At 48.3% G+C, this 25533-nt stretch overlaps 2 protein-coding genes across 2 annotated transcripts; both read left to right on the top strand.

Annotated features, from left to right (window-relative positions):
- Nucleotides 1-3569: 3569 nt before the first annotated feature.
- Nucleotides 3570-3821, top strand: SPRR4 (small proline rich protein 4; the record flags this gene model as incomplete). Its single annotated transcript, XM_081025257.1, has 1 exon — nucleotides 3570-3821. One exon carries the CDS (start codon nucleotides 3570-3572, stop codon nucleotides 3819-3821), a length of 252 nt encoding a protein of 83 aa, XP_080881383.1.
- A 12902-nt stretch (nucleotides 3822-16723) lies between these two features.
- On the top strand, nucleotides 16724-17134 carry LOC308487390 (uncharacterized protein; the record flags this gene model as incomplete). The annotated part of the gene is made up of 1 exon (XM_081025517.1): nucleotides 16724-17134. One exon carries the CDS (start codon nucleotides 16724-16726, stop codon nucleotides 17132-17134), a length of 411 nt encoding a protein of 136 aa, XP_080881643.1.
- Nucleotides 17135-25533: the final 8399 nt, after the last annotated feature.

Genomic DNA, 25533 nt, shown 5'->3' with positions numbered 1-25533 from the left:
CCCTGGCTTTGACATTAACCCTGTGTGACCTTGAGCAAAGCATGTCCCTGTTCCAAGACTCAGTTTTCCCCTCTATAAAATGGGGATAATGTGGTCAAAGGAAAGTTGAGTGCCAGGGTTTTGAAAAGTTTGACCTGTTGGATGCATGAGCCTGAAGCGTCTTCGATATTTATGACCTAGAGGACAGCCATGTCTATCCCTACACCCTCGAAGTACACTCTGAGATGACAGTGGTGTTATAAGCCAAGTTTTGTCTCTAGCTAGAATTCGCCAAACTAAGCAGGAGATGTTTACCGAGGAAGTAAGAAGCCAGTGGGAAGACTGGGAAAAATAAGGACTGGGGTGTATTCCAGAGGAGCAGGCGGGGGACCGGACAGGCAGGGAACAGTGCTATCTGTCCATTCATACGCGGCACACTAACACTGGTGGCTTCTGGGGGCAGACATGCGAGCCAAATCCGTCCTGCTGAAGACTGATTTCCCTTTTGGAGCATCAGGATGAGCACAGAGGTATGGGAGTGAGGGAGTGAGGGGTGCAGGTGGAGAGGGTTTCCTCTTGAAGATGGAATGCAGAACCCGGAATCTGGAACCCAGAATGTTTCATTCTTGAAGGTGATATGCTCAGGAGGAGGCGGAGAAGGATACCTGACCTGGGGGGGTAAAATTTAGAGAAGGCTTAACTTTTAAGTGAGGCCGACCCTGAAAAATGAACAATATCCAACCCACATAAGACAGCGAGCTCGGGAAAGGTCATTAGTCATGGCCCCCACCCAGTGACAGTCACCTGTCCACGAGGAGACGTAGTAGAAAGGGGCTCTGGGCCAGCACCCCAGCTCCACCCGTTAGCTGTACGTGTTCTGCAGATCATTTAACTTCCCCGGATCTACTTTTATAAACTGGAAAATCAGATGGAAACTACCCAACAGAACTGCCATAATGATTAAACAAGGCAAGGTGTTTGAAAATGCTCTGAACAGTCCTTTTAGGTATCTCTATCTTTTCTCGGGCAGCCTTACACTTTGCGCGACAATGACACAAACGAGCACGCTGGCCTCTAGTCAGACAGGTGGCTGAGGTTCAGGGCACTGGCCCAAGGGTGGGCGGGCCTCCCAGAGCTGTCCGGCTTTTCTCCATGCCGGGGGGCTACGAGGCCAACTGGGGGACCAGGGCTCCTTCCTCCCGTCTGACTAGGTCCTTGAGTACGGTTGCCAGATTTAGCAGATAAAAATACAACCTGCGCAGTTACAGTTGAATTTTGGATAAACAACAAGTAATTCTGTAGTATATCGCATGCAATATCTGGGACATACTTACACTAAAAAAAAATTAAAAATCTGTTGTTTATCTGAAATTCAAGTTTAACTGGGTGCTTTGTGTTCTATCTGATGCCAAGTTCTATGCCACCCTCTTTGACCACCACTAATACCCCAGAGCGCGCCTGACTCCTGGTGGACAAGTGGGGGGACATGGCTCGGTTCCAGTTAAGCTTGGGGGCACCATTCACACCCTTCTGCTTGCGCTCAAGGAGAAACACTTAGAAGCTGACAGGATAGGTTCCGACTGGACTGGAAACTCGTAGTCCTGTGTAGCGGGCCAGGCTGGGGGCCGGAGAGCCTGTGTTTACACTCTCACCTTCTCCCTCTGTAAGGCTGGGTTCTCTGAGTCCTCTAGACCTGGGTTCCAATCCCATCTCTGCTGTGTACTACCTACGTGACCTTTCCCAGCCTCACTTTTCTCATCTGCAAAATGGTGACAATGACATTCGCCTTGCAGGGGCTACAAAGATAAATGAAACGGTGGCGTGGGGGTGATGTCAGCACTGGGCACCCGTGAGTGCTCAATACATGCCAGCAAAGGTGATATCCATATTTTTTCGGAAGTCCCCCAAGCCCACACGTCCCTCCCACCCCCCCGCTTTCTCCTCCTTTCTTCATGGTCCTTATAAATCCTCAGATTTGTTCTATTGTTAAAAGAGCTTGAGTTGGAGAAAGCCCTTAGGTGAGTGAAGTCAGCTCAGGTAGATGGGGACCCGGAAAGCTGGAATACGTGGTGGGTGTTTCCGTCAAAACAGGCAAGTAAAGCAAGTCCTTGGAGGAAGTGCAGGTGGGAGCAGTGGGTGAGGAATTCTTTGGGAGGTGGTGAGCAGGGCCACGCCAAGTGCCCGGAGCAGATTGGGGGCCTTATAAGGCTGCTCAGCGTAGCTGGCCATGGATTGCGCTCAGCCTCTTCTCCTGGGGTCCAGCTTGCACGTCCGGTAAGTGGGAACGCATCCGTCCTCCTGGGATGTGTGGGGCCCTCTCCTCCTCCTTGATCTGTCTAGAGCCGCTAGGCCAAGCTCCTCTACTTTCTTGGGTAATCAGAGCAGTCACATAAGCCTGGTGACAATTAAGGAAATGTCACACTAAGTGTCCCTCAGGAAATTCAGTCTCTATTCCACACCGTTGCTGGGTGTGACTGATTTCCTGACTGGTTTGACGCCCTGGCCAAAGGATTTTTCTCGTTGAGGGGAGAGATGCAGAGCTGTGGCATTTTGTCGCAATTCGGAGCCTCCTCCAAAGCGTGTTCATGCCCCTTTGGCACTACCAACACGTTTTCAAGGTTGCTCTTCAGGTTTCCAGAAACAAGTGTGTTACATATTGTATTTTATACTACACAGCTCCCATGTCTATCATGATTGCCCCCTGGGACCTATACTTCCCATTTATAACCACAAATTTAGAAAATAAGGAATGCTGCCTACAAAGGAAAACAGAGATACGTGGCAGAGTGGGGAAGCCTTCAGAGACTTCAGATCAGCATTCTCCAAACAAGGGCAGAGGGTCCAAAGGCCTTGCCCAGAGCTGTGGCTGGCCAGTGAGGGGCCCAGGCTCCTTCCTCTGAACCAGGCTGCCTCTGACAAAACACCGTCCTGTAATAGTCTCTTACCTCCAGTGATCTATTTGGCCTTCAATTCCCCAGCTCTCCATGGAGCTACAACCACTGTCCCTCAGCCAAGTGAAATGAATCTCCTTAGTATCATCCCCTGGTGAGTCAGGGTGCAGCTGGGATTAGAACTCCGGCTTTTGAGTTCCTGGAACAGGCTTTGTCGGGCCCCATCACTCACACATGACACCTCCACCTAGGACAGAGATTGCCCCTGCCCTCTCCCTCATGCACGTCCGTTCTGGCCCACACTCGCTACCCAAGGTAGCCGGTTGACGTTGCAGACCCGTCAGCTAAGACCTCAGGCTTTGATCTTGTAAGATGTCTGGGCTTCCTTTGAATCACCAACTCAGCACCCCTATCATGTGTCCTGGTAAGACTTAGAAATAGATGATGTACTCGGTTAAGCCAGGCGTCTACGGGAGGATGGAGGAAGATAGGAGAGTAGAACAGCATAGAAGGAAGAGAGAGAGGGGCGAGATCAAAATGGGTGCGTGTGAATCACACCATTAACCAGGTGGAGTTCTCCTATCCTTGGCTGGTGGAGAGAACACTCTTCCAGGAGTCAGAAGAGAGACGTGATGGAGGGAGCCCTTCTCATGGCGTCCCCCGCCCGGGGTTCTTTCAGGCTCACCTGTTCCTGCAGCAATGTCTTACCAGCAGCAGCAGCAGCAGCAGCAGCAGCAGCAGCAGCTGCCCCTGCCCCAGAAGGCCCAGCAGCAGCAGGTGAAGCAGCCCTGTCAACCACCACCCAGCAAATGCCAGGAGACCTGTGCACCCCAGACCAAGGATCCATGTGCTCCCCATGCCAAGAAGCAAAGCCCACCCAAGGGCACAGCCGTCCCTGCCCAGCAGAAGTGCCCCTTGGCCCAACAAGCCCCCCAGAGTAAACAGAAGTAAGGTCACCTGGAATGCTACCTGCTCGCCCTCCTGCTCCTCGGCCCCCACCTCCCCTCCCGCCTCCGCCTACCCAGGGCCCGTGAAGCACTGTCCGGAATGCTTCCCATTGAGACTCTCGTCACACTTCTCGCGCTGCCTCCGCGCCAGCGTCTATCCCCCAGCCTGACGCTCTCCCCAGTGGACATGAGAAGTCTCAGTCTCTCCGACCTCCAGCCTGACCACAGCTATGGCACAACCACGTCCCAACACAAGGAATGTACCTGGGCTTCTAGGGTTTCACCCTGACTAGTGGGGACACCACTTCTGCCTCATTCCCTCCCCCAGCTCCCCATCCCTCAGTGTCTCTTCTGTTTCCTCCCCTAATAAATCTGTGCCACATGTCACTGTCTGTGTCCTGGCAGCCGTCTGTGATCGTCCGTTGGTTCCGAGGGGACACTTGGGGAAGTGAGTGTGTGAGCACACATGTCCACACCCTCATGGGCACAGTTGCTCTCTGGTAACTACAGACAGGGAAGCTCACATCCTGAAACATCTCAGGAAAAGGAAGGGGAAAGCCAGGGAGCCGCTGACGGGAGCCTGGGAGAGTCTTGCTAACTAACTGTATCGAGGGAAATACAAAGGACCGAGAAGTGCAGCTCCCAGTATTAGAAGCACCCAGCCTACCCAGCCAATGTGGTTTTTGCCTCTTGGAAGCTGGCATTCTGAGAAAGCAGACAAAACAAACCTAAGTGACGTTAAGAGCCCTACAAAGCACTTCTACAAATGCGTGCCAATGAATTCTTCTCGTATTTGTTTATGTATTGTCCATTCATTTACTCCTGCCCTCACTTACTCCCCCGCCCGTCTAATATTCAGCCAGCTCTGCTGTGACTTGCGTTTCCACTTTGCCATGCTGGTTCTCCAGAGCTCTCCTGAGATGGTCTACCCGAGTCTTGGTTTCCTCTGTGGAAGGCTCAGTTATTTTCTAACACGGGAAAAGGTCATTCCAGGGATCGCCACATACAGCGTGCGTGCAATTCTACAATTGGGTTGTCAGGTAGTCCAACTTTATTTGGCTTGTGAAAGAAGCTCTATTTGTACAGCTGGCTTCCTAACCCTGGTCGCGACTGGGTGCCTATAGAACAAAGCAGCAGCAAACCTTCCAGATATAAACAGAGATGAGTCTTTGAAGGAGAGATCCTGCATAGGCAGGAGGAGCCAAACACATGGCCAGGTTTTCTCCCCTGGAGCTTTATATTCCCCTTGGATTTGCTCACTGAACTCTAGTTGGGCAACAGCAATAATAAATTGCGTCTTCATTTAACATTCTGGCCTGAAAAGGCATCAATAACCACCTTCTCCATTTCCCCTTAAAATCACCATCCGTGGCTGATATTTCCAAGTAGTAATTCCTTAAACTCAGTGAGCACAGGCAATAACCAGGAGTGTCACAGTGTCCCCAAAACAGTTAAAGTTCCAGAGTGAATTGAAGAATTCAGATGGCCCTTCTAAGCCCCGGTCCTCACATCCCGAAATAACTCCTCTGCCAGGTAGAAAGCTCGGGCACCTAGCGCACCGCTGGCGTGGCTCCCTCCATCTAAGCCCAGCCAGATTCCTGGTCACATGGTTGTGAATGTCCTTTCCATATCTCCCAGGAAGGCCCTGGCTAGTCCTCCAACACAGACAACGCAGGGCTGACAGTTCTGCATTGACTTCAGCTAATTGGCAAGACAGGCGCGACTGAAGCAATGAGTGATTCTGCTGTAGTCGGTGTCTCAGGTTCTTAGCTCCGTGGGGAAGGAGGAACTTCAAACCCTTCCACACCAATGACCAAGGGCAAAGTCCCATCTCTCTTTGACTCTGTGAGGTCCCATTCCTTCATAAGAAACTGGTGGGTGTTTTTTTTTAAAATTTCACACACTCATCAGAGGTTCACAAAGTAATAATGTCTTATATATGAAAATCTCATACACATGGTGTGAGATTTGTTCATACCTGGTTCCCCCTTCACCTAAAATAATACAATGTCAGAACACAAAGGGACACGTGCATGTTTTGCCTCAACATCATGGCCCAAAGAGAAAACTGAAGAGTTCTCCCATAATTCCTACACACCCTAAAGTATAAATGCTACCAGGATACCCCAGAAAACCCAAAACATGCCACAGTCATACAGCACCAGAGAGTAACTTTTTCCCAGATACATGATTCAATTTTGCTACCTCCGTTCTTTGTGCATACTGCTCCTTCTGCCTAGGATATCAATTCTCCACTTGGCTCCCTAGGAGATCCTCTTAGTTTTAAAGGTCTGGTTCAAATATTTCCATGGCCCCTCACTTAACATTTTAGAAAGAAATGACACCTCCTACAAGCTCTCATGACACTATGTACAAATTTCTATTATTAAGTAATATAATTATCATATTGTTTGATGCACTCTGCATGTCATTTTTTGCAATAGTTCACCGTTATGTGTTTAATCCCCTATTAAATTATGAGCCCTTTGAGCCTGGGAGTCTTACTGCTCTTAAGAGTCCCAAACTGCACAACAACTGGCTTTTCCAAAATACTGAAGAAAGAACCTGTTTCTGAGTGGAATGGGGGTAGCATGTGGTAAATCAGCAGAATAGTATAAATCCGGAATCAATTTATAAATTATCTGAACTCTGCTGGGGACCCTAAAACTCCACAGAGGAGAACTTCAGAGGTGAGCTGAAATTTTGTGGGTGGGTGCTTATGCACATAAAAAGTTCACTGAGCTGGACTGAAGATAGAAACAAACATTTCACAATATACAAGTGGATCAAATCATCACATTGTACACCTTAAACTTACACAATGTTATATATCAATTGTATCTCAATAAAGTTGGGGGGGAAGAAAACTCCCCCCCCAAAAAAAATGCCATCGATTACCTTAACTGAATTTAATGAAAGATTTATGAGACCTTCATACTAAAAATATAAAACAATACTGAGAGAAACTAAACAACTAATAAATGACGATCTGTACCTTGTATGAGAAGGTTACTACACTCTAAAAGAGTCATACACACACAATTGTCTGACTCATTACCAAAAAAAATGGCGTTGTGAACAAATGAGAAAAGAAGAATATTTTTTCAGTAAACGGCAATGAGCCAAAGGGACATCCATATAGAACAGATCCACCTGAACTCTCACCTTACACCCCCCCAAAAATAATTCCTGGTGAACTATAGATCTGAATGTGAGCGTTAAGACACCATGCGATTTTAGAAGAAAACACAGAAGAATGTCTTACTGATCTTGGAGTAAGCAATGACTTCCTAAACAGCACAAAAGGGCCACTATAAAAAATATTAATAAATCTGGCTACCTTCACACGAAAAACTCTTTTTAAAAAAAGAGAGAGAGAATGTCCAAATGACCAATAAACATAGAAAAAGTTGCTGAACACTCGTGCTATAGTCGCACAGTGAGATGCCATACAACAAAGGTTAGATACACTAGACTACATCCCAGGGGTACATCTCACAAACATGACCTTGCTGGGAAGAAAGCAGACATTGAGAGTACAGAGAGAATGACCCCATTTACATAGGGTCAGAGTGACCGGCCGGTGAGCTGAGGGAGCTCCAGGGAGCTGGTCAAGTTCAGTGTCTTTATCCGGATGCTAGGTAGATGGATACAGTCCCTTTGTGAAAATGCACCGAGCTGTGTGCGTTTTCCTGTATAATATTATACTTCCAATATTTTTTAATGTTGTATGAATTTAGAAAGTACTTAGGCAATATTTCCACCCTGATTGACTTGACAACTGCTCGTTTTTCTCACTGTTCCTGCGCAAACTTCACCGATTTCCCACGCACCCTGTCTTCAAACACCGTCTTCAAACCTGTCTTCAAACACACAGCAGTGAGGGGAAAATGATATTTCTGTTTTCAGAGGAAAAGAAAGGATACTGTACTAACAAACCCTCTAAATGCCAGTAGGGGAGTTTCCCGCTAGCCTTCCTTCTCATCTTTCCACTTGCCCTGAAAACCCTCTCCACCCCAGGGGCACAACACCTGATCGCCATCTGACCCAGCGGCCCACCTGGGCAGCCACAAACCTGGTTGGCATGTACCCTGCCACCTCCTCTGGCCAGGAGCTCTTGGAGGCAAAGTGCCCCGACCTTGGCATCTGCATGCGAGCTGTTCTGACACTCAGTCCCTTCCAGAAAGAAGCAGGGTCCTTTCTGCAGTCAGACGGCTGCAGAGTGGCTTCTCAGCCTCTCCGTCTCCTAGCTGTGCCATTGCACCCAATCACGTCGATCCCAAGCCACAGTCTCCGCACACCTGTCAAGCTTGAATGGTTTAATTACCACTATTTGCAGAACTTTTGTGAGGCTGGGTATTAACGTCTATGAATTGGCTGGGTATAACATACGCTCAGTAAATGACCCATCTTGTCACTGCTTAGCTGGGGAAGGTCACTGCCAAAGCATTAGCCTAGGATACTCCTAGAGAGTGGCCCGTGGGAGCTTTGCACTGGCCCAGGAATCGATGCTAATATCTAACTATGGTCTCTTTCCCAGCCTGGAGAACACTATGACCTGGGACAGAAGAGACGTGCGTTCTGGTTCTGGCTCTGTACTAAATATTAGGTTGGTGCAAACATGATCGCGGTTTAAAAGGTCAAAAATCATTGCAAAAGCCTCAATTACCTTTGCACCAACCTAATAGCTCTGTGAGCTTGAGCAAGCCCCTTCGCCTCAGTTCTTTGTCCACAAAGTGAGAAGTTGAGTTGGGCGTCTTCTCCTACCTTGAAATTATGTGGACCTATGCATTTTCTTGGGCTTTCGCATCACTGCGGGTCCTGTTCTCTACTGCAAATATGCTACCCCCCTGAGAGTGGATCTGCCAGTCTCCTAATAAGCAGACGACATGTGTTTGGGGCATGGGCAGAACCCAGAAAATGAGAGAGTGAATAAATGAACGGATGAGCAAATAAAATTCAGATCCCATGAACAATGCCAGACTGCGGTAACCAGAAAATCTAAAAAGAAGCAAAAACCGTGTTTTAGGTGGTTTTGAAAAACAAAGATTTCTTTTGAATGGGCAGGGTGCGGAAGGGCAGAAAGGTATAATTTTTAGTACTTTGGGATTCCAAAGGTCATACTTTGGCCCTACCAGAAGCTCCTTGAAAGTTGGAAACATGGACGTTTAATCCACCGAATTGGAAATATGTCACCCCCACATAAGCCTCTTTGACATAAAAATTATTTTGAGCTGAAGGCAATTAAGAAACAGCTAACACAAAAGGACCTCTGCCCCTTTTCTGCTAGGACCAGGCTATAAACTCTCCTTTTCCTGGAGACAGACTCTTATCAGCCCAGAAATGGCACCAGAGTAATCTGCAAGCAAACCTTCCTAATACATTAGTTCCCACCCATGTATTTACCTTCCCACAGTTTGCTGCCCTTGGAATCCGAAGACTGCTCTCCTTTGTCCTGTCATTTCTCTACAAATGTTTTGTTTGTTGAAGATGCTATATAATCCATAGTCCTGGGTCACAGCTCTTTGTTTTAGGTTTCTCCCACAAGTGTGCCCTGCACACAGTAGTAAACTGTTTTTCTCTTGTTCTTGTTCATCTGTCTTTTCTTTTAAAGAGTTTCAGCTAGAAAGTGAAGATCAAGTTTTTGCCTCCCTGACACCTACACACAGAGTCTTCTCCATACCATTCACGTGATGGTGTCCAGGCAGGTGCCCCAGGACGTCCTCCTGGCTCCAGGCCGCTGGCTCCAGCACCTGCCCGGCCTGCGCCTGTCTTTTGATGATTCCTTGAAGGGGAGGTGGGGTTCAAGGGTGTGTGGAAGTCCTTGGCCGTCCTTGGATGGGACTTAATTTCTTCCCAAGTCTCCCAGTACCCTCAGGCCAAACACCTGTAACCCTCAGCATCCACCTGCACCTCCTCCCACCCACCTGCACCTCCTTCCAGCTGTCTGTCTACATTCAGGGACCAGGAGTGGATATATTCTCTTAGAGCAGTGATCTTCAAGCCTGATCACATCTGAGGACTTTTTAAAAAGCAACTGATGAACTAAAACGAAAGCGGAGCCCAGATATGGATATTAAAAAAAAAAAAATACTAGATGATGTCGACCTCAGTCAAGGTAGAAAAGCCACGCGTTTTAGAACCTGGTGTTTTCCTACTTGTTTGATCCTAAAAACCACCTGATGAGCTCTTTAGAAATTCAGGTCCGGTGGCCTCCCCGGCGACTTCCAGTTCATTAGGATGGAGAGGTCGGAGCTGTATTTGCAGCAAGCATCCCAAGAGAGTCTCATGCTTAGGTCACTCAGGGAAACACCCCTCCCTGGTGGGTCCTGGGTCCTGGAAGCTGCATAAAGGCTGGCACTGCACACCGGGCATTTGGCTGTCACTCAGCAAATATGTTTTAAACGAATGACTGACTATCTATGTCACAAACCAAGATGATTATTGGAATGTTCTGAGTCGCTGGAGGTGAGTCTCTAACAATAGATGGACCCTCAGGAGGAGAAAGGCATTGATGCCATGTGTCCACTGTGGTAACTTTGCCTATGGAATCCCATCTAGTAACAGCTCGGGAGCCAATATTCTCAGTCCTAACATACAGGGAAGAATAACCACCTTACCTTGCTTGCATCTTGGACCTGCCACTTATTGGCCACGTAAACGTGGGCAGGTAACTTCTTTGTGCCTCAACTTCCACATCTGTAGAATGGGGTTTCGCCACCTGTTCCTAGCACTGCTATCGTGAGGATTAGAGTCAAGTGCCCAGAATAAAGTCTAAGACTTTGCAGGTGCCAATCAAATGGGAGCTATCATTAGTAAGATACTTTCCCAATATCACACACACGCAGACAGTAAAGGAACAGAGACAGAGTGTGAAGCCAGGACTTTGCTTCCAAACCGGTGATCAACACAGGTCACTTTGCACTCTGGTGGCACTTGCTTTCAGAGGTGGGTCAGGGATGAAGCAGACACAGCTGAACAAGCAGGAGAGGAGACAAACCACTAGGAACAGCCACCTCTGATGGAGTTTTGGAGTCTCCGTGGGAAATGTTTGGCAGAGTGTTTGTCATTGTGCCCCTGAAATAGCCCAGGGGGCAGTGAGTGGTCACCTAGTACGATAGTCTGAACCATTCCAGATCCCATTTCAAAACTCAGTACCCTCCACTGAAAATATATATCTACCTGTGTCTTTTGCTATCCATGCCCAGGGAACCTCTATCGCAAACGGACATAAATAGGCAATGGATGGGCTCAGCTGTGTGACATCAGGACCCAGTTAGTGTCTCTTCTCAGAGTAGCCCTCCAGCTTACAGAACGCCCCACGCTCCACTAGCACTGAGGACCACTGTGGCAGAGTTGTCAACGGACCGTATCCTGACATATCTGACTTTTGTGACCTCTTGGGAGAGTCACTTGACATTATGCTGCCTCAGTTTCCCCATCTAGGGCATGCCTGGGTCATTGCATGATCACCAACATTAGCCACACCCTGTGCCCCACCTCATACAAAGCATGGACTCTGTGTCATTGCCACCATCCAATCACTGACGGTATTATCTGGCCAGCACGGACCCCTGAAAGTTTAGTGGGAAAAGAGATGGGAGGTAAAGCCGTCACAAAGCCCAAGCTCGCTGCTCCACTGGGAAGGGAGCTGCCCTTGGGTACACATGTGTACACACACACACACACATACACACACACACAAACACACACCAGAAAAAGGGAATTGCACAGACAACAGGAAGAAGTTTCATCTGATTTCAAGGGGAAGGAGAGGAAAGAATGAGGCAAATTAGCCAGAATTTTCAGCCTATTCATCCTAAAAATGCTTGAAGCATATTTCATTTAATCTTTATAACCATCCTGTAAAGCCCAATTTACAGTTCCCACTTTAAAGATGAGGACATCAAAATGCAGAAAGGTTAGGTGACTTGCTCAAGGTCACCCAGCTCACAAGGACATAACAAGACTTTGAAGCCACTGGGCCACTCAGCCTGGGTTCTTCCTTTTCTACCTGTCCTAAGCAAAGAAGCCAGATTTAAATATTTATCCATCTTTCAGGGACTGGGAAAAGACAAGGGGGGAGGGGGCTAAGGCCTATTCTTAGGGAGACAGTGGCCTGGAGAAGGAATCAGGGGTGTTGGTCTAATTCTGCTGCTGGACAAGCTGTGGGCCTGGGAGTCCCTTCCCTACCCTGTTTGTCCCTTCCGCCCTGTAGGACACAGGGCTGGGTAGAGGGTGTCAATGCCAGGACCTCTGCACCCACGCTTGGCAGCCCTCGCTTCCCCTGCCCACAGGGGAAATGTCCAGAGTGTTCAGGAAGCTTCTACACACCTGAGGTCTGGTGTCTCTTCCTCCTTGTCCTCCGCTCAGACGGGACCCCATGTTATAGAGACTGTTTCCTTTAGTGACCCTGACCTGTAACAAGCCACCAACACTCGGGTCTCCCTAGGTCCTCACGGTGACCAGGCGGAGGGTGGAAATAAAACTCTCCTCATACTGCTTGTTTCTAGAGGTTGCCATATGTCAAATATGGGCTCCTATGGTCAGAACAACTGGAATTCGAATTCCGAAGGACATTCTGTGTGTGCTCTGGTCCTCGGGGGAGTAAACGAGAAGGGAGCGGCCTGAGTCAGAAAGGGTGGGAGCACCGGTTGGGCTGCAGGTTGGTCTTCCCTGCTCCGTAAACGCTGGTGAACCAGCGGCACATCCCACAGCAGGTCCAAAGGGGAGCCAGGCTCCGATGTGGCAGAGCAGCAGCCTTTGGTGCCCTGAGGAGGGGCTCCCGTGGAAGGCTGGGAGGTCCTGGGGGGTGTACTTACACCCAGAAGCCCCTGCTTCCCACTTTCTTTATGTGGGGAGTCTGCAGCCAGATTCGCCAGCTATCCCAAACCTAAAAGACTCTGAACGAGAACAGACTCAACACCAACCCCAGTGAGCTCCAGAGAAGCAAACAGGGTGATCACGGTCGAGGGCCGAGGGAAAGTTCCAGAGTCGGGGGTGCCAGAGCAGCACGGGGCGGAAAGGAGGAAACAGATGGAGACAGGTAGGAGAGCCCAGCCAGGGTGGGGCACCGGGTGACAGGGAAATCCTCTGCGTCCAGGGCAAGGACCAGGGAAAGCACGCAGTACCCCGCTTCAGAGCTGGTTCCGATCCCCCCGGCCTGGGACAAGCTGGGTGACACTGTAGGACAGAGGAGCAGGAAGCAGTTTCCCAAGGACTGAGACTTCTTCCAGGCACAGCAGCAGGTTCTGCCTGGAGCCCCTGTGTCAGGGATGGAGAGGCACCTGGGCCCAGCCCAGAGGGGGCTCCCGTGAGGCCGCAGGCTGGAGCTCAGCTGTGGGGGGAGCAGCCCAGAGGGAGTGGGGTGTTGAAGTGACCGACAGGAAGCAGAGGTGTGGAGAAGGCAGCGGAAACGTCCACGGTCCTTTGCTGAGCCCTCACTTCTCCCCTTAGCTGATCCCTACAGAGGAGGGATTTCCCAGCCTCTGGGCCTCTCCTTACACACAACGCCAGTCATGAATGTACACCTTCAGTGACTCAGTCATTCTGCAATCACCAGCTCACGGAGCAGCTACTGCACACCAGGCATGGATGTGTCCCCAGTGGCCATGGGGATGCAGTGGGAGGCTGAGCCTCGACTCGAGTTCACAAGAGGTGACCCAGCTGTGGAGCCAGCAGGTGTTCCCCAAACCTTTAGGTGTGTGATTGGGGGCAGGGGTAGGGAATGAGGAAGAAGAAACTATCCATACACTTGGGTCTTAAGGGTGATCTGGATTTTCCAAAGGCCACACCTGGTGACAGATTGTGTTCTGAGGGCAGCTCTACACCAGTGACTTCAGAGTCATGTTATGTTGACCAGAGGAAATCGCTGGTGGTCTCAGGGAAGCCCTGTGCTTATGTCCCCAGAAGAGAGACGCCCGTGTCAAGGAGAAACTTCAGGACCTGATCACCTTGGAGGGAAGGAACACCTGGGCAGGTGCCAGAAGCTGCTCGCCTTCTGCCATCCTCAATGTCGTTGCCAGTCTGGGTACCCAGGCTCTGTCACTATGCCACCCTGGGACCTCCTCCAGCGTGAAGGCAACTCTCATGCAAACGAGGCATTTTCGCATTTGAGCCTCTCCCTTCCTCTCTCAGCCTCTGGTCCACTGAGTGACGATAAACTGAATGAATGCCTTATTTCCATCAAGGCTAATGCGTGTCCTCTCCTGTTTAGAGCAGAGCTAGAAATACTTTCTGCTGATCCCCAGAGCCACAGCAAACATTAAGCAGACATTACTCTTAAAAGGATTCCTCTCAGCCAAGATTAAGGGTTTACCCCAAAGCAAGCCTCTTGGGGCTTTTTCACAGAGACACACGTGCACGGCTGTCCCAGGGCTATGAGTGGACCCGCTCCAAGCCAGGAAGTCTGGACTCTCCCCTTCCCACTTTTAATCATGTTCCCGCCTGGGCTTAATTTCTTCCGTGGGTATAGGAGCGGGGAGAGGTTAAGACAAAGGAGAACACAGGATTTCTGTGGAGAATGCCTTTGCTCATGGGGTTTGTTGACTGACCTTGGGTGACTTATTTCACCTCTCTTGGCCTCAAACTTCCCAATCCTCACTTGAAGAATACAGACTGGGGTTCTCTGAGACCCACTACACTCGTGGCTGTGTCTCTTGTCCCAGGGAGTTGCCGGTCTGGTGAGGGAAAGTGGCTCCCAGGCTCGGAGAGTTTCTAGAATGAGATGTGACTGGCAATTACTAAGGACTTTGTTAATATTTCTTGAATACATGAGGAAACAAGTATTGCCATGGGAATACAGTCGTTTTGAGCAGGCACAACACTGGCATGCAGAAAGCCCCCGGGAGATACAGAGCCAGGAAGAGGGGGAAACATTGCAGTCAGCAAGGGCCGTGGGTATTGGGACTGGAGTTGGAGGGCTCATCATGGAGGGCTCCCCAGGTGGACTTGGGGTGAAGGCACTTGGGATGAAGTAAAGGCTCCAGGTTTTCAGTTGGGGCTGGCCTACAGTTGGATTGGGAAGGAGGAAAGGGCCATGGCCAGGAGGCTGGGTGGAGTGGACAGAAAGTTTATCCCAGAAGATGAATTACCCCTTGAAAATCTCTTAAGTAGGAGAGGGGTGAAGGTGTGGCTGGTGAAAGCAGAGCAGGTTTACCCAGATTCAGACCAGTCAGGGAGGGGTAGGGTGGGGGGTGATAATTAAGTAATTCTGGACATGTGCAGTTCAGCGGAATTAGGGAAAAGATGGCGGAAATGCATATACAGGTCTTGGACTCCCAGTCAAGAAGCCTACATTCAGTTAATTCCACGATTCTAGCTTCTACCTTTGTAAGGCAGACGCCTCGTGCCCACCTCAGCTCCTCTGCTCCCCTCCCCTTTCCTACCTGTTCATGTGCCCGAATGTATTCTATCCCCCAGAACATGAGGAATAACCATCTCCAGGAGAAAGAGAGCAGGGCAAGGCAACCAAAGGACTCAGCTCTGTCTCCAGGGTTTACTCATTAAATCCTCCAGAAAGACTGTGGCTCAGCCCTCCTCCAACACAAGCCCTACACTTGGGTCTGAGGGGGATGGTGGCAGCAGGAATTAAGCCCAGGTGACATCACTGTCAGGCAGCCAGTGCCAAAAATATCAAGTGGGTGGTTTTCCTCACAAAAGCTGAGCCAACTGGTAATTGAGGGGAGTGGGGGTGACTCATGTTTGACAAGTAAGGAATGACAACAGAGGGCCATTTCCTTAAGGTAGGGCTCAGGCATCCTATAAAAAGCCAGCTGCCCGTTGACTCTACACCGTACCAGGACGACCAGAATCCCCGTCCTTCTCTGCAAACCAGGTAAGTCTCTGATGAGAACCAATGTGAAACTCGTTTATTTTTCATGATTAGAAACAGGACAGGGGCAACCAGGTGTAAGAGGGCTGATGCAGGGTATTAGTTGGAGAGAGAGAATTTGGGATGCTCTGTTTGAATGTAAAGCACAGTTTGGGTTTAAAGAGAACTTAGGAGGTGGTTACATTTCCGCCGCCTCAGTGGACAGACATAGGATGGGGGTCAAAGACGAGGGCAGATTTGTGCAAGTCCCCCCAGTATGTTCAAAGCAGGGTTACAACTAGAACTCACTTCAGAGCACTCTCAGAAGTGCCACCGTCCTCTCTGGTTATGTTATTTATTATAAAAATTTTAATTCATGCGATGGACCTCTCCTGAGAACTTATTATAGTTAAGGCACTAAACTAGGAACTTGGGGTAAATCACACCATCAGGAACTTCCTCAAAAACCTCAGAACCCAGCGGGGAAGGTAGTGCATGTACATAGATGAAACCCAAAGTAGCGGGTGATGGGTGTGGGGAGAGGGGGCAGGGAAGGGCTGGGGCACAGTGGGGGTGCCACACTCAGGGAGAGCTCCCAGTGATGGCACATGACGTCTATGACGTGAGTGACGATGGAGGAGCATTTGGGCAAGCAGAGATGGGAAGGAAAGCATTGCAGGGGGGCTGTGTGAGCAGCGGCTGTGAGTGAAGAAGTGGGAGCTTAGAATTCATAGACAAGACTGATCCTAGAAGTCACGGAGTGCTGTGCAGTACGAGGACTAGGTAGCCGGCAGTCATTCCTAATATATCACCTGCCCAAAGACCTAATACGTGGTCTAGGGTACTTGCCAATGAGGGATATCAATCCTACTGAAATGGACCGAACAACTTGCCTTGAAGCTCCTCCTTTTGAAAGGGCTCAGAAATTATCGAAGCATATTTTGCTCTCAAGTGTAAGGAGCCAGGGACATATGAGGGTCACTCTTCTAAAGGGGTCTGAAAGAAAACCGATTTGGCATTAAACGTGGCTTCCTCCTTAGTTAATCCTGGTTTAAACCATCTGCTCCATCTCTAGGTCCAGCCTCCTCTGAAGCATGAGTTCCCACCAGCAGAAGCAGCCCTTCATCCCACCCCCCCAGCTTCAGCAGCAGCAGGTGAAACAGCCCTCCCAGCCTCCTCCCCAGGAACCATGTGTCCCCAAAACCAAGGAGCCGTGTCACACCAAAGTGCCAGAGCCATGCCACACCAAGGTTCCAGAGCCATGCCACACCAAGGTTCCAGAGCCATGCCACACCAAGGTTCCAGAGCCATGTCCCACCAAGGTTCCAGAGCCATGTCACACAAAGGTTCCAGAGCCATGTCACACCAAGGTTCCAGAGCCGTGTCCTACTAAGATTCCGGAGCCGTGTCACACCAAGGTTCCGGAGCCCAGCCACCCCAAGGTCCCTGAGCCATGTCCCTCAACGGTCATTCCAGCTCCAATTCAGCAGACCAAGCAGAAGTAACACTGTCCACAGCGAAGCCTGGAGGAGCCGACCACTGGATGCTGAAGCCCCTCTCCCACTCCGCTTGTTCATCCTACTTATGCTGTCACTCTGAGTCGTAACCCCTCCCTCTTTGTACCCTCTAAAAAGATGGTCCTCACACTCGGTCTGAAGGGCTCTGAGCCCCTGCCTAAGGCTGAAGGTCTCACTGGCTGAGCTGGTCTTCTAGCTGCTCAGGGCTCATCGGGACAGTGAGTGGGGGGTCAAGTGACTGTTCCCGGCTCTGTTTCCATTAAATCTTTTGTAACTCCATAGCTGGCTCTGTGTGTCATTGACCACCTCAGCTTTCTTCGCTCTTCCCTCAACATGAAGAAGGAACTGCACACAGAGGGCTGGTTGTGAGGGCTGCGGTCAGAAAGCGCCTAATCCAGGCACAGAGAACGCGTGCGTGCGTGTGTGTGTGTGTGTGTGTGTGTGTGTGTGTGTGTTGTACTTACAGGACAGTCCTGGGCTGCCGATGGGAGGGCCATCAAAGCCACCTGGAGCCTGTTACTTGGGGAAGCCTCAGCCAGAGCAGGGCTTTCTTCCCTCCTGAGTGAGTCAGACCTGTATGTACACGGTATCTACTTCAAGCCTTCCCTGACTGAGCCCTGGCCCCCAAATCGCCCTTATTCTGTTTAGTTTATTCTATTGTCATTATTATATTATGATGATGACGATGATGATGATGATGATGATGATGAAATAGTGCTTGTACATATTCCAACATGAGTATCTGTTCTTCTTCACTCATCCTCCCATCCTGATGTCCCAACACCCAGCAGCCAAACACTTAAACACTCACTCTCAGATACAAACATACACACATTCACAAACACATACATACCCACACTCACCACAGAGCTACACACAGAGTGCTACACACACACACACACACACACACACAGTACCTCTCAGAGAAGAACATACAAGCTTCAAAGAAAAAAAGAAAAAAGTTTAGGCAGATTTCAGAAGAAAGAGAGGTTAATACAGATGAGACAAAAAGTCAGCATAAAGATCATTGAGATATAAACTGTCAGGCTGAAAGGAGACTCAAAGAGCACCTAGGCTGGCTCATTCATGTTCCAGATCAACAAACTGATATCCCGAAAGGGGAGGGTAATTCATTAAGTTCACCTGGAAGTCACGTTCCTGAATCACACCCAGAGCCCAGTCTTCAGTTTTCCACCCTCTGGCTCTGTCCAATGAAGCCCTATCTTCTTGAGTTTGCTGGTGACCAGTGGGTTTGAAAGGCTCTGTTGAGTGGGTCTGGGATACCAGGGAGCTATCTCTAGAGGCTGAATGACCAATGGAATTTTCAGGAGGGCTGCAGTGGTCATTGGGGAATGAACCCCATTTGATGACAAGATGGATGGTCCATAACATCAAGCAGATGTGAGGCAGGCAACAGGTAGCACCTGCGTGATACACAAGCCCTTGAACAAGTTTGGGAAGAACTCCAGAGCAATCTGGAGACTGTAAGATAAAAATTGTCCAGCAAAGTTTGCAGGTTGATGAGCAATTATCAGACTGACAGGAGAGAATGATGTCACTTGGGCCTGTAAGGTTTGCACAAGTTCAAGTGATTTCCGATTGCTGCTCATTGGCATGATGGGAAATGTCAGTGATATCCACAGGAGCAGTCACTGGGGACAGTGACTCGTGATATGCGGCTGGAAGGAACCATCTTAGAGAGGAGCTGTGCAAAATGAGTCAAAATCCTCAAACATCCAATGCCCTCTGCATTCCACTGGGAAATATGCATTCATATGCACAAAGATTTATGTATAAGTATGATCACTTCAACATTATATATTATAAGAGATCCAAGATGGCCAAATAGATAAACACTGTGCCTGCTTCCTTCCATGAACACATTAAAATTACAACTAAATTATAGAACAATCATCCTGGAGAACCATCTGAAGTCTAGCCGAACAGAAGTTTTATAACTAAGGATATAAAAAAGAAGCCACATTGAGACTGGTAGGAGGGGTGGAGACGGGGAACGGGCCCCAAACCTCCCTGTGGGGGCTGAGAATCAGCAGGGATATCTCAGCCACGGAGGTTCCAGCCTAGAGGAGTAAGGGACCCCAGACCCCCACACCGGGCTCCCAGCCCAGAATACTGGTGCCAGGAAGAGGAGCCCCCACAACATCTGGCTGTGAAAAACAGTGGGGATTCCGACCACCCAGGTGGGACAGAAGGTGGCAGGAAACCCAGCCATCCTCTTAAGCACAGACTCATTCGCAGGCACTCCCACAGAAGGAATTCCCACAGAAGGACAGTGACTTGGACGGCATGGGAGCCATACTGGGGACAGACTGAAGTGTGTGGCTTTGATGCAAGGGCTGGAGGATAGTCGCCCTTTATCCTCTGTGAGGTCCTCCTCCCATGCAGCTGGCAGGTGGGCACCATCTTTCCTGTGTTGAGCCCACCCCCACTATGGCCAAATCTGAACCTGATTGTCCTGGAGCTCTCCTGGGACCCCTCCCCACTCAATTACCCCAACACCAGAAGCACTTTCTCTGTTAGCAGTCAGACCCGCCCACATTGTACTTTTTCTTGGAAAACTATGGGAGGCTGACAGGCTCCACGCGTGGTAACTGGCCTCGGGTGTGCTCTGAGACTTTTGCTGAGTAGCTCCAGGCTCAGCACGGGCACCAAACCAGAATTTACATTAACCTGATGACCACAGCTTCTCCCTGCCCTCAGCTCCTTTCCTCTCCAGTAAGTAGGCCTTTCACACAGGCAAGAGTAGAGGGTAGGGTACTGCTGCTGTGTGAGGGACTCAGGGACAAACTACACACAGGCTGGTAAACTGCAGGGCTGCGGCTTGGCTGCAGCTCTCACCTGTGCAGGTAAAGAAATGCATGTTTGGTTCTCTTCATATCTTGGTTTCCTGACCCTCACACTCCTCTGTCCTAGCAGAGCCTTGAGTCTCCATTTGCGCTGGAGAAAACAACGAAGATAGTATCTGGTTTAGGTGAGAACTGCTCACTCAATAAGGGAGTTCCCACTGGGCTGCGGGCTGTTTCCTCCCATTTCTGACTCAGAAGAGTCTCTTTCCTGGGACTCTATGCCAACCGCTTTCCTAGTCGCCTTCCTGCACCTCCCCCACGTAATGTGCTTGCTTCTCCGCCATATTGCTCCCCCGCTCCCCCTCTGCCATCTGTCTCGTTTCTGCTGTATGTTCAACGCCCCCACATACACACCCCTGCCACCTCCACACCCCTGCAGAAGCAGTGCCTGCCCAGTGGGAGGAGCTTATTGGATACCTGCTGAGATGTTGAGTGGTCTATACCTTCACCAGGTGATGCTGGGGATTGGAGGGGAACATGCTAAACCTCACTCTTTGAACACAAAATTATAATTTTTGCTTAAAAGTTTACATTTTACCATTAGCAATAAGTACTGTTTAGTTTTCTATAAATCACCACAAAGCTAGTATCTGAAAACAACATATACTATTTATTATTTCATAGTTTCCGTGGGTTTAGGTGCCTACATTTAAATTTAAAAAGCCACATATGCTAGTGGCTACTATAGTGGCCTAGTTCCAGAACGCCCCAAAAAGGGGCGTTAGGTCAATCCCAAGCTTCTTACACTGTTCCACCACATGGATTCTCTGACCTTGGCACTGACCTTGGCCTCGGCACTGATTTTCATCATTGAGTAATTGTGCTTCTCTTTCTGCATCTCAAATAAAGCATATGTTTCATGACGGGTCCTAGCCTGGATTCCCCCAAAACAGAGCCTCGTATGCAACTAATTCCTTCGGGAACGTAATCCCAGGGAGGAGGAACATGAGCTTAAAGGAGGAGTGAAAGGAAGCAAAAGGAAACACCAATATGTTCCAAAGTAGGTAACCACCAACGGCATTTCCCTGATAATTTTTGATTTGCATCTTCCTGCTAATTAATGAGGCCAAGCGTCTTTTCAGACACCCACTGGCCATTTGTACGTCTTGTTGGAAGAAATGTCTGTTGAAATCCTTGGCTCCTTTTTGAATCAAGGTATTTTCTTTTTTGCTATTGAATTGCAGGAGTTTCTTATATATTTTGGAAATTAACCCCTTATAAAATATATGGCGTGCAAATATTTTCTCCCATTCTGTGGGTTGCCAATCAATCTGCTGATAATTTTTTGTGCCATGCAGAGCTTTGTAGTTTGGTGTAATCTCACTCGACTACTTTTACTTTGTGGCCTGCGTTTTTGGTTTCATTTCCATGAAATCCCTGTCAAGATCAATGTTACAGAGATTTTCCCCTACGTTTTCTTCTGTTTTCTTCTAGGAGTTTTACAGTTTCAGGTCTTACACTTAAGTCTTTAACCCATTTTGAGTTGGGTTTTGTGGATGGAGGATGGTAGGGGTCCAATTTCTTCTTCTCTCTCTCTCTCTCACTGTCTCTCTCTCTGTCTCTCTCTCTGTCTCTCTCTCTGTCTCTCTCTCTGTCTCTCTCTCTCTCTCTCTCTCTCTCTCTCGTCTGTTTTTGCATGTGGATATCCACTTTTCCCAACATTTGTTGAAGAGACTACTCTCCTCTTTGTGTCCTTAGCACTCTTGTCAAAGATCAGGTGACCATATATGTGTGTGTGTGTGTGTGTGTGTGTGTATACATATATATATATATATATATATATATATATATATATATATATATATATATATATATATATATTCATAGGCTTTCTATTCAGTTCCATTGGTCTATATGTCTGTCTTTATGCCAGTACCATACTGTTTTAATTATTATAACTTTGTAATATAATTTGAAATCAGGATGTAATGCCTCCAGATTTGTTCTTCTTTCTCAAGGTTGTTTGGGCTAATCTGGCTCTTTTATGATTCTATGTGTCAATTATGTTAAAAGCAAAAGGTAAGCACTGATAAGATTATGGAGAAATCGGAACCCTTGTACACTGTCGGTGAGAAGGTAAAATAGTGCAACAGCTGTGGAAAAAGTATGGAGATTCCTCAAAAAATTAAAAATAGAACTACCATGTGATCCAGCATTCCCACTTCTGGGTGTATATCCAAAAGAATTAAGATCAGCCTCTCTAAGAGATATCTGCACTCACTCCCATGTTCCTTGCAGCATTATTCACAATAGCAAGACATGGAAACAACACAAGTGTCCATCAACAGGTGAATGGATACAGAAAATATGATTTATACACACAACAGAATTCTATCTGATCTTAAAAAAAAAGAAGGAAACCCTGCTATTTGCGACAACCTAGATGAACCTGGAGAACATTACACTCAGTGAAATAAGCCTGACACAGAAGGACAAATATTATATGATTCCAATTATATAAGATATCTACAATAGTCAATTCAGAGAAGCAGAGAATACAATAGTGGTTTTCTGTAAAGGGGTGGGAAAATAGGGTGTTGTTATTCAATGGCATAAAGTTTCAGTTCTATTAGATAAAAAAGAGTCAGAGAGCTGCTCTATATAACAATGTCTATAGTTACAAATGTGTAGTGTTTTTAAAATTTAAGAGGGTGGCTCTCATGATAAGTTCTCACCACACACACACACACACACACACACACACACACACACACACCAAGAAAAAGACACAAGGAAACACTGAAAGGTACTGGATTTCTTTGATTGTGGTGCTGGTATCAGGGTGTTTGCCTATGTCCAAACTCCTCTAATTGTACTTATTAAATATGGAAAAAAAAATGTGTCTCAAAGGGTTTTCCCTAGGGAAGCATTATCTCTCAGTTCATGTACTCCATTGGTGAAGTGTGGCTGCCAAGCATTAATAATTCAAGCCTGCACTTCCACAAAGGCCTTAAAAAATCACAGACATGTCACAATGTGGATCCTGGAACCTAGGGTCAAGAAAATAGAGCACAAGGAAATATGTGGGAATAGGCATGACTGACCAAAGTGCAAGACCCAGAAAATCTGGAGAGTGTTTAAAGGTACGCAATATCACCCACATTCATGGCCCAGGCCACTGATATGGGGAAAGTAGTGGCCTTCGGACACCAGGAAAGGGGGGCAGTGGGAAAGATGAGGCACCTCTGGACATGGGACTCAGCATCAGAAGCGATGGCATGCTGCTCCGTATTGGGGATCAGTGCATGTTCAATGGTGAAAAACAACAAGCTTCTCTGAAGGGCAGAAAGAGCCTCAATAACCGACCACCAAGTATGTTTGTCCAAACAGAAAGGAACAGAGTTGGGTAAGGTGATAAGTACAGGCTGATGCCAGAGAGTCTTTCATAAAAGTGAACAGTATGTCAGGACAGGGCAGGAGAGAGCCCACCCTGGAAAGAAAGTGAGGAAATAAGAGAGGAATTTCTTCTCAAATCACAGTCCAGAATCAAGTAGGACACGAGAAAGACCCAGCTTCGTACAGAGGAGCAGGAAGCAGGTTCCTCTGGAGATGAGAATCCCAGGTGGAAGCGCAGTGTCTGCTCAAAGCTCCCTGTGTCAGGGGCTCCTGAGAGATGGGTTTGGAGAGGAGAGCTAATGAGACTAGAGCATAGCGTGAGGGTGGCCCTGGCACCACTCCAGAGGGTGGTGGCTAGTCAGACACTAGCAGAGAGGGAAGAAAATGGGTGGGGAAGGAAGCAGAGAGAGAGTATGGCGAATCCTCACCCTCTTCTCAGCTCCTATCATGAGGCCATCCTAAGAAAGCGAATCATTTTCAAACAGTTGCTTTATTATTGTCAAAGCAATTCATAGACATGCCTCTAAATAATGCTTTTCTCTATCTCTCTCCCCTCCCCCATCCTCCCTCCCTCCCTACCTCCTTCTCCTCCTTCCTTCCTTCTTTTCTCCCTCTCTCCCTTCCATGAACCTACACATCTATCGGGGCAAACAAGTGCCCACTAACTGAACATCTGCCAGACAGATGCGAGGATGAAGTACACGTAGGGCCCTGAGAAACTGATGGAAGGAGCGCATGGCAGTGACTGTGCCTAAGGGCTCAGGTTCATGGGAGGTAATGCAGGGGTGAAGCAGTGGGAAGGGAGGAGCCATCCACATACCTGAGTTTTAAGGATGTTTAGATTTCCCCAGGGTCACGCCTGGTAAGGGATTGTGTGCTGAGGTCAACTCTGAGTGAGAGACCTGTTTTTTTCTTACCATGATCAGAGGATATGGCTGATACATGAATTCAGGGAATCAAAGCTCTCTTGTTCTTATGTTGCCCTCAGAAAAAAAGAGATCGAAGAGAGGCAAGATCTTCAGGGCAGTGACATCGTGTTGAACAGCTGCAGTCAATGCTCACTGTCCATCCCCAACCCGGCTACTGTCCCTGGTCAGCATGGTGTGTGTCTGCAGGCTCTCGCCAGAGTGTAAACAATTCATTTCCAAAGCAGGCGTTCTGGCCCTTCCTTTCCCCTCCCAGGCCCGGATCCATTGAGAAATGGAACATCATACGGTTCACTTATTGTCCTTACTGAATAGTCACTTAAGTGAGGATCAGTGACTCACTTACTGTTTTCAGGGGCTTCCCAGAAGAACCAGTAGTGCCTATGGCTCATCTCCACGTCCACTGAGAAAACTGAAACGCTCAACAGAATTAAGAAGAGCTAAGGATTAGGGTCCTGTCCAGGAAACGTAGTTGTTCCTGGTCCCAGAAGCCCAGAAACTCCTCCTGATTTAACTCATCACCACCCAAGAATCCGGTTGCCCATAGCAGTGGGTGGACAGTGGGAACCAGCCCAGGTGACTTCTTTGTCAAAGAGTAAGTACCCAAAAATGTTAAGCCAGAGATTTTCGTGACAAAAGCCTGAACAAAGGTAGAGCAGCCGGCCTCAAAAAACCCACTTCCTTAAGGCAAGGCCCATGGTCTGTATAAAATGCCAGCTGGCCAGAGACACCCCACCAGACTCGAGAGGCCCGACAACTTGAACTTCTCTCTGTGCCAGGTGAGTCTTACCCCTTGCAATGTCTTGATATTTGCCTAATTGGATTTTCTGTGATTGGGATCTGTGTCATGCTAAGGATCTATTTATTTTACACGCAATGGTAATTTGTGTTTAAGGTGACATTACAGATGTTTTTGACTTCCCACTCAGATGATAGCTATGGAACTTGGGATCAGAAAAGGGCAATGGTTTCTGTAATGGTCGTCTGGTCAGTTACAGGATAAGGACGACAGCCCATGTCCAGGGTACTTTTAGGGACTTTTAACACTCCCTCTAATCATTATTGAGAATTCGCAATCTTGAAGGCACTGCATTGGCAATTTGGGTATTCAAAAGATACGTTTTTCTTAACTCCATGGACCTATAATTCATCAGAGAACATAAAACATGGGTGTGATTTGCAAACATATTGCATAGAAAGTGATTAAGAAAGAGGGCAAGGCAGGTATTGCGCTATGGCAAACCGAGGAAGGTGATTT

Source organism: Rhinolophus hipposideros, assembly GCF_964194185.1.
Source record: "Rhinolophus hipposideros genome assembly, chromosome: 19".
NCBI classification, from domain to species: Eukaryota; Metazoa; Chordata; class Mammalia; order Chiroptera; family Rhinolophidae; genus Rhinolophus; species Rhinolophus hipposideros.
This window is presented reverse-complemented; position numbering and strand designations above follow the sequence as displayed.